Source organism: Octopus bimaculoides, chromosome 8, assembly GCF_046866305.1.
Source record: "Octopus bimaculoides isolate indiv1 chromosome 8, ASM4686630v1, whole genome shotgun sequence".
NCBI lineage: Eukaryota > Metazoa > Mollusca > Cephalopoda > Octopoda > Octopodidae > Octopus > Octopus bimaculoides.
This window is the reverse complement of record NC_142935.1, coordinates 63,169,399-63,186,898: the sequence shown is the minus strand read 5'-3', so window position 1 is coordinate 63,186,898 and position 17,500 is coordinate 63,169,399. Positions and strand designations below refer to the sequence as shown.

Sequence of the window (17,500 nt, the reverse complement as noted above, 5' to 3'; positions counted from 1 at the left end):
TCAAAACGTTCTATTATAGCTCACAAGGTCCCATGATGGCTTCCGGCCAAAATATCTAACGATGTCGAAAACTGTGTACTTACAATCTATAATATCATGTTGTATCTTAGTATGAGGTTGTAACATCAACTCATTTCTGATTGGTTACCGTTACAATCCAATTATGGTAATTTATGGATGGTTACTGCTAAATTCTATTTACAATAATTTCATTTTAAGGAACTCGTTGACATTTAACTATCACCAATCAATTTTAAGCCTCGAGTTCACATCCATATATGGATATGTTCAAGTACTTAGATTATACACGCACACACACACACACACACACATATATATATATATATATATATACATATATATGTATATACATACACACATACATATATACATACAAACATACATACACGCATAAACATATATACATATATATATATATATATATATATATATATATATATATATATATATATATATATATATAGCATACATATATATATAGCATACATATATTTACAAATATATATTGGGATAACATTACACGCAAATACATACATAATACATACATACACACACGCACATACATACATATACACACGCACGTACATACATACATATACACACGCACGTACACACATACATACATACACACGCACGTACATACATATATACATACATACATACATGCATGCGTAGACAAGCACGTACATAAAAGGACAGAAAAAAAGGGGAGGAAGATAGATTTAAGAAGTTTGTATTAAGTAGGAAAGATACGAATCTTATCTACAAAATAACCCCAGTACTTCTCGTTCCTGAACTTTTATCTGTTTGTGTTGTTGTTTTTCCCTTCTGCCCACAGCATTAGTGATGGCTGAGAAGAATTTTATAAGGTTGCTGACCAAGGGAACCCATTGCGCGATACAGGTAACTCCCTTGCTCTCTAAGAAATGTTATGTAGTAGTAGTAGTAGTAGTAGTAGTAGTAGTAGTAGTAGTAGTAGTAGTAGTGGTGGTGGTGGTGGTGGTGGTAGGTAGGTAGTATAGTACTAGCTGTTGCTGTTTACCCTCAGGTCAACCTTAACTGACCAGACATGAGCCAAGGCGTTCTAGACATTACTATCCATATTGTTTTTTTTCTGTCTACTTACGACTGCACTGCCCAACGTTTCTTCTTTTATTTTTTAAGATGTGGTTGGAGGGTTAAGTAGCTGCTATTTCCATCGGATGAAGTGACTATATACACAGATTCCTTCGTTTGATCGTTTTGAACGTAGTTATCTGTCATAGCGTTGTAAAAGCAGTGGAAATAAAGTGACATGATGCAGAAAACTTTTACAGAAAAAAGATAAATAAATATGAACATATAACCTCTCGTTAGCCATGAATACCAGAAACATCGTAGTTTCAACACGATTATTTTCCCTAATTTTCAATTATCGGGTTGTGTTGGCGTTATTTTTAAGGTCTAAACACTCATACTGCGTATGTGAGACAACTACCATATCTTTTTTATCTTTTACTTGTTTCAGCCATTGAACTGCGCTCATGCTGGAGCACAGCCTCGGAAGATTTAGTCGAACAAATCGGTCCAAGTACTTATTTTTTAAGTGTGGTACTTACTCTATCAGACTCTTTTTGCTGAACCCCCAAGTTACGAGGATGTAAGCCAGCCACTACTTGTTGTCAAGTGCAGACTCACACAGATACCTGTATGTATATATGTATGCATGCATGTATGTATGTATGTATGTATGTATGTATGTATGTATGTATGTATGTATGTATGTATGTATGTATGTATGTATGTATGTATGTATAGGCACAGGTGAAGCTGTGTGATAAGTAGCTTGCTTCCCAACCACATGGTTCCGGGTTCAGTATCACTGCGTGGCACCTTGGACAAATGTCTTCTGCTATAGCCTCGGATCGACCAAAGCCTTGTGAGTGGATTCGATAGACGGAAACTGAAAGAATCCTGTCGTATATGCATGTGTATGTGTATGTGCGCGCGTGCGAGGTATGTGTGTGTGTGTGTGTCTTTGTGTTTGTGTTTGTCACTCGTCATCATTTGACAACTAGTGTCTGTATGTTTATATTCTCGCAACTTAGTGGTTCGGCAAAAGAGCTTGACAGAATAAGTACCAGGCTTTAAAAAAGATAAGTACTGGGATCGATTCGATCGACTAAAATTCTTCGAGATGGTGCTCCAGCATGGCCACAGTCTAATGACTGAAACTATATATATATATATAGATAGATAGATAGATAGATATACATACATATACATATACATATATACATACATATATATACATATATATATACATACATATACATAAATATATATACATATACATACATATACATAAATATATATATACATATATATGCATATATATGCATATATATACATGTGTATATATATACATATATATATATATATATATATATATATATATATATATATATATATATGTATACAAATATATATGTATACAAATATACATATATACAATTTGAAAATCCTACACGATTAGGTGAAAAGCGCTTTATTTAATTTATAAAACAAGTGACATTAATAAAAATCTGTAAATGTACAAACATCCAGATTTCTGAGTACCTTAAAATTTTTTCTATAATATAATTTCTGTACATCACCTCCAAACCTTCCAATATATATATATATATATATATATATATATATATATATATATATATACATACACATATATATATATATACATATGTGTATGTGTATATATATGCACACAGCCATACACACGTTCAAATATACACGCACACCGGATGAAATACTTATATATTCATTTTTTTACTTTTTTTGAAAAAGAATTTTGTTTTATTACGAATGAAAAAGACGAATAAAAAATATTTTAAAAAGTCATAAAAGCACTACAGTGAGGCAAACAAAAGAAAATATTACATTACAAATTACATACAAATACCACAGATTATACGTTGTTGACAAAACATACCCCACCCCTTAAAGAATCACCCCAAAAGAATCGGCAGTCCCACAAAAAATTAGTCACCAACATTTTTGCTGTCTTTTGAAGCGGGGGTCATATATATATATATATATATATATATATATATTCTTTCTTTTACTTGATTTTCGTTGCATTGTCTTTCACTGTTGTTGATATTATTATCATTATTATTATTATTATTATTATTATTATTATTATTATTTTCCACGGGGACCTTAAAGCGCCTCTCCTGTTGGGAGTTTTAATTTGTTTAATTTTTATTGTTATTTATATTGTTTACACGCGGAAAACCCATTGTATCGTCCTGTTTTTTGTCTTTTATGTTGTTTTATGACATTTAATGTTTTTGTATGTGAGCCCTTGTGGCTAATAAAAGAAGAAATTATTATTGTTATTATTATTATTATTATTATTATCATTATTATTATCATCGTTAAGGCGGCTAGCTGGCAGAATCGTTAGCACGCCGGGCAAAATGCTTAGCGGTATTTCGTCCGTCTTTACGTCCTGAGTTCAAATTCTATCCAAGGCCAACTTTGCCTTTCATCCTTTCGGGGTCGATAAATTTAAGTGCCAGTTGAGTACTAATGTCAACGTGATCAACTGTCCCCCTCCTCACAAAATCCAGGTCTTGTGCCTATAGTAGAAAGGATGATGATGATGATGATGATGATGAAGATGATGATGATGATGATGATGATGATGATGGTTGTTGTTGTTGTTGTTGTTGCTGTGGTGGTGGTGGTGGTGGTGGTGGTGGCGAGCTGGCAGAATCGGTAGCACACCGGATGAAATGCTTAGCGGTATTTCGACTGTCACTACGTTCTGAGTTCTAATTACGCTGAGGTCGACTTTACATTTCATCCTTTCGGGGTCAATAAATTAAGTACCAGTGAAATAATGGGTCAGTATAATCGATTAGTCCCCTCTTACACATTTCAGGTCTTGTGCCTATAGTAGAAAGGGTTATTATTATTATTATTATTAATAATATTAAAGTTCAAATATCAGTTTTCCAGAACTCTTATTTCCAAAATCTTTCCGGATTAATTTTTCCGAACCAGAGATGGTCACCTCTGAAGAACACAAATATTAGTTACAAATTTTGGCACAAAGCCAGCAATTTTGGAGGCAGGGGTAAGTCGATTACATCAACCTCAGTGCTCAACTCGTACTTATTTTATCGACCCCAAAAACGACGAAAGGCTAAGGTCGACCTTGGTAAAATTTGAACTCTGAACGTAAAGACGGACTAAATACCGCTAAGCATTTTGCCCGCTGCGCTAACGATTTTGCCAGCTCACCGCTTTACAAATTACACAAATGCTGGTTTCAAATTTTGGTACAAGGCCAACAGTTTCGGGAGAGAGGTTACGTCGATTGCATAAGACCAGTGCTCAACTGGTACTTATTTCATCGACCCTGAAAGATGAAAAGCAAAGTCCACCTCAACGGAATTTTAAATCAGAACGTAAGCACGATGAAAGATCAAAACCAAAGTCCACCTCGATGGAATTTAAACCCAGAACGTAAGCACTATCTAAGCGCTGTTCCCCAGCGTGCTAACAATACTTATTTCTTTATTGCCCGCAAGGCGCTAAACACAGAGGGGACAAACAAGGACAGACAAAGGGATTGAGTCGATTACGTCGACCCCAGTGCGTAACTGGTACTTAATTTATCGACCCCGAAAGGATGAAAGGCAAAGTCGACCTCGGTGGAATTTGAACTCAGAACGTAGCGGCAGACGAAATACCGCTAAGCATTTCGCCCGTCGTGCTACCGTTTCTGCCAGCTCCCCGCCTCACAAATAGCACAAACATGTTTATTTAAATAAGACACAGGGGCCTGTACTTTAAAACAAATGACACAAGTTTATTAATACTGCACGGTGCAAAGTACCAGGAATTTGAATTCCCAGCTCGTAAATTAGTGTGGGTACACTCTGGCATCTCATCACCACCATCTTTTTCAATTCTTTCCAGCCGAAGTAGCCATATATCTCATCTACAGCAAGACACTAGTTCCTGTCCTTCTATCATACTAGAATAAAGCCACGTTCCTTTCGACTATACCCTCCACTCGGTCGAAAGGGCTTCTCTTGCAAATTACTTGGTAACCTTACTAGTGCCAGTACACGAAACAGCACCCAGTACGCTCTGTAAAGTGTTTGGCGTAAGAAAGGGCATCCAGAAGTAGAAACTATGCCCAAGCAGATTTAGAGCTAGGCTTGTTAAGGTTATCTTTAAAAGTATTGTATAGAAATTATAACCAGCTTTGATTTTTGTTAGGACGTTTCGTATTCGAGACGCCAGATGTAAACAAACAATGAGATAGAAAATGAGAAACGGTAACGGGCGTATGTGCCATATTTCGGGAGTTTTTGCTCCTTCGTCAGTAACCATCTAAGCTCTTTTTTCATCAACTTCAGTATTTGACAAGTACTTTATTTTAGCAACCCCAAAGAGATAAAACACGAATTTTAACTTGGCAGGACTTGGACTGAAGACAAAGAGAACCTGAAGACACACCACAAGGTATTTGGTCTGCCGCTCTAACGACTCTTCCCTTGAATGACTTGTTTTTCTTTCTCACTCTCAAGATCAGATTTAATATAATTTTTTCTGCTCTAAGCACAAGAGCCCAAAATTTCGGGCTTTGTGCCTAGAGTAGAAAAGAATAATAACATTGTATGCGAAAGTAGTTGGTTTTCGGTAGACTCAATATATTCTGCAAATGACTAAAGAAAAAGGATGAGGGTGTTGGCCCATTCTATGCGAAATTTTCGAATGTATTACGCAGCACATTTGAAATGTAAAATGTATTATGTATTTTCCAAGAACAGAGACAAGGTCAAAGACAACCCCGAGTAACGCAAGCTCTAGCTATGCCTCTGCTATGAGCTTAATGGTACTGTATTTGGTTATTGGCACCCTCAATGTGGTCTGTAAAAAGAAAAGGAAAAGAAAAGCAAACCATTCTGAGCAGAATTTGGGGGGGGGGGGCGGAAGGGATAAAGGGTGACACTTTAAAAGAATGTTTTGTGGGGTGGGAATAGGAGTAAGCTCAAGTACGGCCCTGGCTGACACGAACTTGAGCTATGCCACTGATGTAAACCCAATATTTTAAGTGCTTGGTAACTTCTATCCTCATCATGATAACTGACACACCATCGGTTACAACAATGAGGGTTCCAGTTGATCTGATCAACGGAACAACCTGCTCGTGATATTAACGTGCATGTGGCTGAGCACTCCACAGACATGCGTACTCTTAATGTAGTCCTCAGGGAGATTCAGCGTGACACAGAGTCTGACACGGCTGGCTCTTTGAAATACAGGTACGACTCATTTTTGCCAGCTGAGTTGACTAGAACAATGTGAGATAAAGTATCTTACTTAAGGACACAACGCGCCGTCAGGAATCGAACCCACGACCTTATGGCCTTGAGCCGAGTATTCTTAACCAGTAAGCCACGCGCTTTCACTTACTCATCATGATAAAACCAAAGGGACAAAAGGTATGGATTAGGTTTAGCTCATCATATGGTGAACCTAATCCATACTAGACGTCCCTGTAGTTTTAGCAACTCATTCACTGAAATTACAATGGAAAGCACAAATATTCTCACATCTACTCTGCAATGTCATTCTAAAAATGAACAATCATATTTGCGAAATCTCAAAGCTACAAGGTAATACAGCATTAACTTTAAAAAATGTGAAGAAATACGAATTACGTCTGACAAAGTAATCTGAATGCTAAATGTTTAAGACAAGAAGTGGACCTGCAAAAGTTGCTACTGTTACTATTACAGATATTTACTGCAGACCTGTTACCCAAGTAGACACACCAAAGGACAAATTGCTCATACTGGCGTATTTAGGGGTACTCACAGAGGGTAATTAGTGCTACTGTCCAAATATGCTGCAGTGTAAAAGTTCAAGCAGGTAAATCAGTCCCAGCCTGCTTCTGTAGTTTTGATTATGATCCTAGTAATAAACAAGGGTGATGTTATGACTAGTGTAACAATTCTGGTTGGTGTACCAAGTGCTGATGTCGCTCAAGGAGCATGGATGTTAGGCATGCCCTTCACACTGCCTCTCTGAATGCATCACATGGAGAACATTCCGGTGCTCCCAAATAACTGCCATGCTTCAAGACTCTTCAGTAGATTCCAGATATTCTTTTATTTGTTCGTCATTAGACTGCAGCCATACTGGGGCGCCACCTTGAAGGGTTTCATCATCATCATCATCATCGTCGTTTAACGTCCGCTTTCCATGCTGACATGGGTTGGACGGTTTGACCGAAGACTGGTGAGCCAGAAGGCTGCACCAGGCTCAATCTGATCTGTCCAAGTTTCTACAGCTGGATGTCCTTCCTAATGCCAACCACTCCAGGCTGTTCTAGCAACGACCACGCTCAAAAGATGCTTTTTTACATGCTACCTGCACAGGAGCCAGTCCGGCGGCACTGGCAACGGCCGCGCTCGAATGTTGTTTTTCACATGCCACCGGCACATGTGCCGGTAAGGCGACGCTGACAACGATCACGTTCAACTGGTGCTATTTTACGTGCCACTGGCACAGGAGCCGATCCATGACTCTGGCAATGATCATGCTTGGATGTGCTTTTTAACGTTCCACAGGCACGAGTGCCAATCGGGCCGTACTATCATTACCCACGTCAGCGATTTTGATTTGATTTCACTTGTATTAATAGGTCTTCGCAATCAAAGTTTAGTCGAAAGAAATCAACCTCACAACTAATCAAGAATGTTTGAAGAACAATTTTCTTAGGCCAGGCCAGGCCATTACTCACAACAGGGTCTTGAGCCAAAGAGAGAGAATCATAATGAGATAACTCAATCTGCTAGAAACAACAGCCAAATATCCCTCAATTCACACTCTACCTGCCTTGAAATATGAAGGATGCACTGGACATTATAGTAGTCATATATATATATATATATATATATATATCAAAGTAAAAATAATATTGGATGGTCATGGCCAGTACAACTTTGATCATATGTCTGCTCTATTAGGAATTACCTAACCATAAACAGCAACAGAACACTGAGAAAACACGCAACACACTTACACACACACACACACACACAAATATAAAGAACTGAAAGTTTCCAACAGGTTACACATCTCTTAAAACAAAAATTCTTCAAAGAAAAATGTTCACAAAAAAAATCCCATTTATTTGTAGTTTATTTTGTTTTGTATTTTTCTTAAATTATTATTTTTTCTTTGTATTTGTTTTTTTTTTCCAAATTTATTTATTTAGCATTATATTTATTTTTTTTAAGTTTTGATTTCATTTTTCTTTTTTTTTGTTTCTTTTTCAAAGGGAGGGGTTAGTTGCTTTGCATTTTGTTGTGGGTAATGCATTTCATTTCATTTCATTTCAATTTTATTTTTGTTTTGTTTTTAGTATTTTCTTCATTTCTTTGTTTTTCTTTTTCTTGTAATTCCTTGTAAAATTCTTTAAAACATAAGTTTCTTGTTATGCCGCTGGCTAAAGTTTAAGAACACACACACACGCACACACACACATACACATACATACACCGAAAAAAATAATAAAAATAATAATAAATAAAATAAAAATTAAACATAGAATAAAAACACAGAAAAAATTTTTGAAGTATAAAAAAAAATATCTGTGTAGCTCGAAGTAAGATTTGAACCCTGCTTCAATGGTAGTTATCTTTTTCTTTTTGCTTTTATCCTCACTGGATAGAAATAGGGGCATTAGTTGTAGATTGAGTGTTTTGTGTTTGTTTGTTGGGTTTTTTTTTTAGGCTGGTTTTCGAGCAACAAAAAAAACACTTTCATATTGATACTGCAGCATAGATCTCGGATTTTGGGTGTATGTCGTTTTCACACCAGTCTCTTCTTTCTGGAAAAGAATAAATTAAGATAAATTAGAATTTATGATAATGCATTCAAATAATTTTTTTTATTAATTTGCAATCAATTAGGAGTGGCGTAGGAGTGGCTGTGTGGTAAGTAGCTTGCTTACGAACCCCATGGTTCCAGGCATTGTGTTGCATTCTTCAGCAAGGCACTTTATTTCACATTGCTCAAGTTCCCTCATCTATAGAAATGAGTCGTGACATTATTGATGCCAACTTGTATCAGCCTTTGCCTTTTCCTTGGATAACATCAGTAGCATGGAGAAGGGAGGCTGGTATCCACAAGTGACTGCTGGTCTTCCATAAACAACCTTGGCCAGACTGGTGCCTCAAAGGGGAACTTTATAGGTGCAATCTCATAGGTAGCTAAAGTAAGCTTTTCAAGTCATGACGATTCACAAGGACCCATTTCCCAGTTTCATGGCATATTAATTTCCCACCTGGACAGGACACCAGTCCATCAAAGGATTAATTACTCAATTTTACCAGCTGGGTAGACTGGAGCAACATGAAATGAAGTGTTTTTCTCAAAGAACACAACACATTGCTTGATCCAGGATTGGAAACCACAACCTTACAATCATGAGTTTAACACCCAAGCCACTTAACCACAGGCCTCCACAGTGCAATCCCATGGTCATTCCTCACCAAAGAGGGCTTTTACTCCTTACCCTTTTATACCTGTGCCTATGGTCAAAGGTTGTTGTTGTTTAACCCCAGGATAGTTCTAAATGGGTTTAGTCCCTGGTCAGTCCTAAAACAGCAGACCTAGGGTCAAAGGAGTTTCTGAGCAAACGAGGAAGTCTTTATGTGGTTCACACTGGATAACGCAGTCCTGGATGCTTTGTCTCAATAAATGACAAGATGGTCACAACTGGAACCAAGTCGGAGCAGCAATTAAACAACAACAACAACAACAACATCGACTATCAACTGCAAATCCATCTCTTTACCAAACGTAGATAAGATAATACTCTGTAATACTCCATTGAGATATAAGATGATGATATACCTACAACTAGTGGTGGTGGTGGTGGTGGTGATGGTGGTGGTAGTGGTGGGTAGTAGTAGTAGTAGTAGTGGTAGTAGTAGTAGTAGTAGTAGTAGTAGTAGTAGGTATGATGTAAAAGTAAATTTAATAAGGCAATGGCAGTAATGCAATTTAGATACATCAGACCTGTAAGCAAATGGAATGAGAATGATAAAACACACGTACATGCACACACACACACACACACACACACACACACACACACACATACAAAACATACATGCTCACAGTTAATAGTCTTGCAGTATTCAGTGCATGAAGTGTTCAGCAAATATAGCAATATACATGTGTGCATGTAGGCATGCATGTATTCATGTATGTACACACATAAGTATTTGTGTATGTGTATGTATTCATGTTCATGTATGTGCATGTATTCTTCCATGTATGTATTTTGTGTATGTACGTATAGGTATATAATGCAAGCATAATATATATACACATATACGAACACACATGTACTTCATGTACCTATATATATATATATATATATACATACATGCATGAATGTGTGCATATATATATATAAAAACATATACATGTGTAAGTGTGTATATAGATATATAAACACATACATGTGTGAGTGTGTGTGTATATATATATATATATATATATATATATATATATATATATATATACATACATACACACACATGCACATGCACACACACACAGACATATACCTATATTGACATATACACATACACATATACACATACAACACATATATTCCCTCATCCCCAACCCACTCTTGCCCTCCAACCTCCACCGACATCTCACCCACCCAACCGACCAACCGACCGCCGTCCCCGCACTAATTATAAGATCCCAGATCAACGTTTCAGAGTGAGTTTGTTTGAAGTGGAAGGCATTTCTTGTGCCTCGACGTCGCAACTTGCCTGAGTGTGTCGTCTCAATTAGATTGCAACACGGTGTGCACACAGTAACCCGACTCTAATTACTAACACAGGCAAACGTGGAGCGGAGGAGGAGGAGGGGGGAAGAAAGCTGGTGGGGGGAGGGAGGGAGGGAGGGAGGGAGGGAGGGAGGGAGGGAGGGAGGGAGGTATGGGGTGGTGGCAAGTACAGAGGTGTTGATGTTACTGCATGTAGATGACAACTGCACAACGACGTGATACTGAGATGCAACTCATCTTCTTTCTTTACTTGTTAACTCGGTCGCAATCTGCCGCTCTAGCGTTTCTCTTCCTCTTACACACACACACACACACACAAACACACACACACACACACACACACACATGCACACAGATACACAGACATAGATACACACACACAGATACACACAGATAATCATACATGGATATATTCATATCTATATCTATCTATATATATGTGTGGACATATGTGTGTAATATATGTACGCATACACATATATTTACATATATATACACACACACACACACATGTAAACTCATATACACACATATATACATATAAACAGAGACAGAGATCATCATCATTTAACATCCACTTTTCCATGATTGCATGGGTCAGATTGAATTAAATTTGCATATGTGTGTATGTGTGTGTGTGTGTGTGTGTGTGTGTGTGTGTGTGTGTGTGTGTGTGTGTGTTTATACACTCGTATACCATCATCATCACCATCATCATCGTTTAACGTCTGCCTTACATGCTGGCATGGGTTGGACAGTTTGACTGAGGGCTGGCAAGCCAGAAGGCTACACCAGGCTCCAATCTGATCTGGCAAGGTTTCTACAGCTGGATGCCCTTCCTAACGCCAACCACTCCAAGAGTGTAGTAGGTACTTTTTACATGCCACCGGCACTGGCATTGACCACGCTCGAATGGAGCTTTTTCCATGCCACTGGTATGGGAACCAGTCAGGCAGCACTGGCATCAACCACACTCGAATGGTGCTTTTTACATGCCACTGGCAGTCAGGTAACACTCGCATCCAGCACGCTCGAATAATATATATATATATATATATATATATATATATATATATATATATATATATATATATATATATATATATATATATATATATATATATATATATATATAATAATAATAATATTAGGGACAAAATCCAAAATTACAGGTAAAAACTCAATTAAAATCAATTTATAAAAAATTAAAATTAAATTGAGCTTTATAGATAAAATATATATAAAAAATATATAGTTTTAGGGAAAATAACCAAGTTTCAAGAACTCATCGATGAAAATCCACTATCACATATAGAAAAATTAACAATTAAAAGCACAATAAATATATATATATATATATATATATATATATATATATATATATATAAACAGAGTGCAGTGAATATATTGTTGTTTAAATTATGCAAAAAGGAAAATAACACTGAGATCTCATTTTAACAGATATATTTACCAACATTACATAAAAATATCTTGAAATACTAAAGAGTAAATTTATTGAATAAAATTGCCATTGGCTTCAACCACAGCCTCCAAATGACTTTAGAATTTCCTGCAACTCTTCTGGACAGTGTCCTTGTTTAAGTTGGTGAATGCTGCCATAATCCTTGCCTTCAGTTCATCTTTGGTCTTACAAGGAGCTTTGTTGATCTTTCGCTCAACTGCACCCCATACATAATAATCAAGGGGGTTGCAGTCTGGTGGGGTTAGGTGGCCAGATGTTAGGAGTCATGTGGTTGCAGAAATTGCCTGACAGCCATGACTGGGTTCTCTTGCTTGCATGTTAGTTGTGGTTGTGGTAGTGGTGGTGGTGGTGGTGGTGGTGGTCGTCGTCGTCGTCGTGATGGTGATGGTGATGGTGGTGATGGTGGTGATGGCTCTGTTTGTGGTGCTGGTAGCAACAGCAATGGTGGTGGTAGTAGTAGTAGTAGTAAAGATGGTGATGGTGAAGGTGGTGAGGGTGGGGGTGGCGAGGCTGATGGTGATGAGGGTGATGGTGGTGATGGTGGCAATGATGGTGGTGCTAGCAATGTCGATGGTGGGGGTGGAGAAGATGGTGGTGGTGCTGATTGTTGTAGTTGTGGTGATGGTGGCAACAGCAATGGTGGTGGTGGTGGTGGTGGTATTGGTTGTGGTGGCAATAGTGGTGACGACAATGATGTGGTAAAGATGATGATTGCAGTGGGGGGAGGTTATTTTCTCCTGGTTAACCAAACTGCATTGCAAGCTTAATTGTTTCTTGGGGTGTGGAGGAGAGGGGGGCATTTATTTTGTTTTATTTTGTTGAGTTTTATATTTTCATTATTTATTTTCTTTAAAGTTTTGTATTTCAAATGTCCACGTTCCAGGTCGACCATTTTAGTTTTTTTACATTCAAATTTGAATTCAACAACCGTTTAGTTAATGATGATGATGATGACAATAATGATGAGAAGGAGAAAGTGGAAGCTGACAAAGAGGAGGAGGATAAAAATGATGATGAAGAGTAGGAGGAAGAGGAAAAAGATGACGATGATGATACTGATGGCATCAATGATGGTGGTGGTGGTGGTGGTGGTGGTGGTGGTGATGACATGGTGATGATAATGTGGAGGAGGAGGATGATGATGATGATGATGATGATTGCAGTAGTGATGATGATGGCAATGGTGGTGGTGGTGGTGGTGGTGGTAGCGGTGGTGATGATGTTGGTGGTGGTGGTGGTGATGATGACATGGTGACAATGATGATGATGGTGATGACAATGAGATGGATGATGATGATTGCAGGAGTGATGATGATGACAATGATGATGGTGGTGGTGGTGGTGATGCTGGTGGTGGTGGTGGTGATGATGACATGGTGATAACGATGGTGATGACAATGAGATGGATGATGATGATTGCAGTAGTGATGACGATGATGATAGTGGTGACGATGATGATAGTGATGACAATGATGGTAGAGGTGGTGGTAACAATGATGATGATGATGGTGGTGGTAACGATGATGATGATAATGATGATGATATGATGATCAGCGAAAAGCAAAGGAAAATTAAACACCAAAAACACAACAAAACAAAAAAATAAAACAACGAAACCAAAAACAAAACCCCCCTTAACTTTCACTACTTTTAATCTTAATGTCAGATAAAAGATAAACTGTTTAACCTATGACAAACCACAACGCTTAAAACAGCAGAAGCAATAACGAAATAGAAAATAAATATAAAACATAACGAAATAAAATAAAATAAAATACAAATCTCAACCAGCAATGGTTTGATGAGGAAGCAGAGAAAGTAAAAATTACATCGTTAGTTTACAAAAGGTAACGAGAGAAAAAAAAGAAAACGAAATAGTTTAAAAGAAAAAAGAAAAAAAATTGCTTTAGGTTTGTACAAGTTGTTCGGCTGCTGCTTCTCCAATAAAGGAAGTGATGGAAAAGTTAACAGAATGACTAAAATGGATAACTGTCGTCATCGTCATCATTGCTGTTGTTGTTGTTGTTGCTGTTGTCGTCATCGTTGTCCTCTTTGTCGTCATCATCGTCATCATCAACATTGTCCTTATCATCATCATCGTCGTCGTCATCATCAACATTATTCTTATCATCATCATCGTCGTCATCATCGTCATCATTAACATTATCCTCATCGTCGTTGTCATCACCATTATCCTCATCATCACCATCGCCATCATCATCATTGTCTTTGTCATCGTCATCATTGTTGATGCTGTCCTCATTGTCATCATCATCACTGGCATCATCATCATCAACATCATCGTTGTTGTTGTTCTTTTTGTCGTCATCATCATCACTGGCATCATCATCATCAACATCATCATTGTTGTTGTTCTTTTTGTCGTCATCATCATTGTCCTTGTCGTCACCACTGTCATCAACATCATTGTCCTTATCATCGTCATCATCATCGTTATTATTGTTGTTGTCATCATCATCGTCATCATCACCATTATCATCATCATCATCATCATTGCCATTGTCGTCTTCACCGTTTTGCTCTAATGTCCATTTTTTCCATGCCTGCATGGGTCAGATGAAACTTGCTGAGGCAGATTTTCTATGATCAGATGCCCTTCCAGTCACCAACACTCCCTACTTTCCAAGCAAGGGTAATATTTTCTCCAGGGCCAGATATGCTTTTCCATGGAAGACTGGAAACAAACAACCTCTCCCTTATAACAAGGAGGCTCGTTTACAATCATCACATGATACTGAGACAAGGATATGCACAAACATATAAGGGAATGCTGAAAAGTTCCTGGCTTTAAGGGTATCATGAAAGGCCTGGTTGGTGGCCCAACCTTCCGAGTTTTTCTACAGGGCTTAGAAAAACTGAAGAGCTAAGGGCTGCTGTAATAAACCACAACTAATACTACTACCACCACCACTACTACTACAGCTTCCATCACTTATAGCCACTACCATTACTACTACAACCACCATCACTACTACTACTACCACAATTACTACCACTACTACAACCACCACCATCACTACTACTACTACAACCATTACTAATACTGCAACTATTATCACTACTACTACTACTACTGCAACCACCACAATCATTACTACAGCTACTACCACTACTACATACACCACTGCCACTGCTACTACAACCACTACTACTACTTCTGTTACTACCTCCATTACTACTACTACTACTACTACTACTACTACTACTACTACTATAGCCACAACCATCACTACTACTACTCTAACCATCACCACAGCATCATTGATATCTTATACTCAGCCAAAACCTCAATCAAGCACCAATCCATTCCCTTCGCCCCCCCCCCTCCCCGCCCCAGTGCCAACAGCAACCATTTACCATTATTTCTCTCTTTCCCTCTCCGCCACCACCGCCACACCCCATACACCACACAGCCATCTCATTTGATGTAAAGGAGCTCACTAGATCCCTCTTAGTTTAAAACCTGTCAATGAGGGATTCCGAGGGGTTTAGTGTAGGGTGGGGGGAGGGAGGATGGCAGAAGGAGCAGGTAGTCTCTTGCTGATCAATAACTGGAAATGGGGTGGAGACAAAGGGACAGTAACAGTAGACTGGTGGTGGTGGTGGTGGTGGTGGTGTTGGTGGCGATTGTGTTGGTGGTGATGATGGTGATTGTGGTGGTGATTGTGGTGGTGGTGGTGGTGGCGATTGTGTTGGTGGTGGTGGTGGCGATTGTGTTAGTGGTGATGATGTTGATTGTGGTGATAATTGTGGTGATGGTGTTGATGGTGGTGGTGGTGGTGACTGTGGTGGTGATGGTGATGGTGGTGGTGATTGTGGTAGTGGTGGTTGAGGTTGTGATGATGGTTGTGGTGGAGGTGGTAGTGATGGTGGTGATTGTCGTGGTGGTGGTGGTGGTGGTGGTGGTGGTGACTGTGGTGGTGATGGTGGTGGTGATTGTGGTAGTGGTGGTTGAGGTTGTGATGATGGTGGTGGTGGTGGTGGTGGTGGTGGTGGTGGTGGTGGTGGTGGTGGTGTTGATGGCAGTGATTGTATTGGTGTGGTAGTGGCAGGTAGCAACAGGAAAATATCGAGGAGCAGGGTTCAAAACAGATGGAAGAATTTAGTGAAGGATTGCAAGAAAGGCCAAAGGTTAAAAAAGCATACAGAACAGAGAACATACGCTTCACACACACATACACACACATGCATGTACATACACACACACACACACACACGCAAAACTCATGCCCACAAATATACATACATACATATATATATATCTTGTTTCAGTCATTAGACTGAGGCCATGCTGGGTCACTGCCTAGAAGAATTTTATTCAAACAAATCAACCTCAGTACTCTTTAAGCCTGGTACTTACTCTATCCATTCCTATCGTTGAACCGCTAAGTTATGGAGCAAACAGGACACAAAGACACACACACACACACACACACACACACACACACACACACATGTATATGACAGGCTTCATTCAGTTTCCCTCTACCAAATCTACTCACAAGACTTCCATCATATCTGTTTCCTTATCCAAGTTGACGATGATGCCTTGCATTTTATGTTTTTATTCTTTTATTTGTTTATTTCACAGCAGTCATGCCTAGTACTTATACTATCAGTCTCTTTTGCCGAACCACTAAGCTATGGGGGCATAAACCCACCAACATCGGTTGTCAAGCAATGGTGGGGGGGGACAAACACAGGCACACACATACACACACACACACACACACATATATATATATATAAGATGGGCTTCTTTCAGTTTCTGTCTACCAAATCCACTCACAAGACTTTGGTCGGCTCGAGGCTATATAGTAGCAGACACCGGCCCAGGGTGCCACACAGTGAAACAAAAAATAAAAATTAAAAAATAGTTTTACTTTTTTATCCATGACTGAAGGAGTTAATGGAAACGATGTGGATAAATAAGCCTTACCATTTGAAATCTGAATGCTTAAGGGCTAAGGGCAGTTGCTAAGAGATTAGTTACAAACATCATGGTCATCATCATCATTTAACATCCATTTTCCATGCTGGCATGGGTTGGATGGCCAGACTCCAATTGTCTCTTGTGGCCTGAGATTCTA

At 38.6% G+C, this 17,500-nt stretch overlaps 1 protein-coding gene across 2 annotated transcripts in view; it reads right to left on the bottom strand.

Annotated features, from left to right (window-relative positions):
- Positions 1 to 8,214: 8,214 nt before the first annotated feature.
- Positions 8,215 to 17,500, bottom strand: part of LOC106876185 (protein-L-histidine N-pros-methyltransferase CARNMT1-like) — a 182,716-nt gene continuing 173,430 nt past the window's right edge. For both annotated transcript variants that reach the window (XM_089356628.1, XM_089356630.1), the window contains exon 8: positions 8,215 to 8,923. In XM_089356628.1, the coding sequence (XP_089212754.1) occupies positions 8,822 to 8,923 (102 nt within the window). In that variant the 3' untranslated portion in view covers positions 8,215 to 8,821. The remainder of the gene's footprint in view (positions 8,924 to 17,500) is intronic.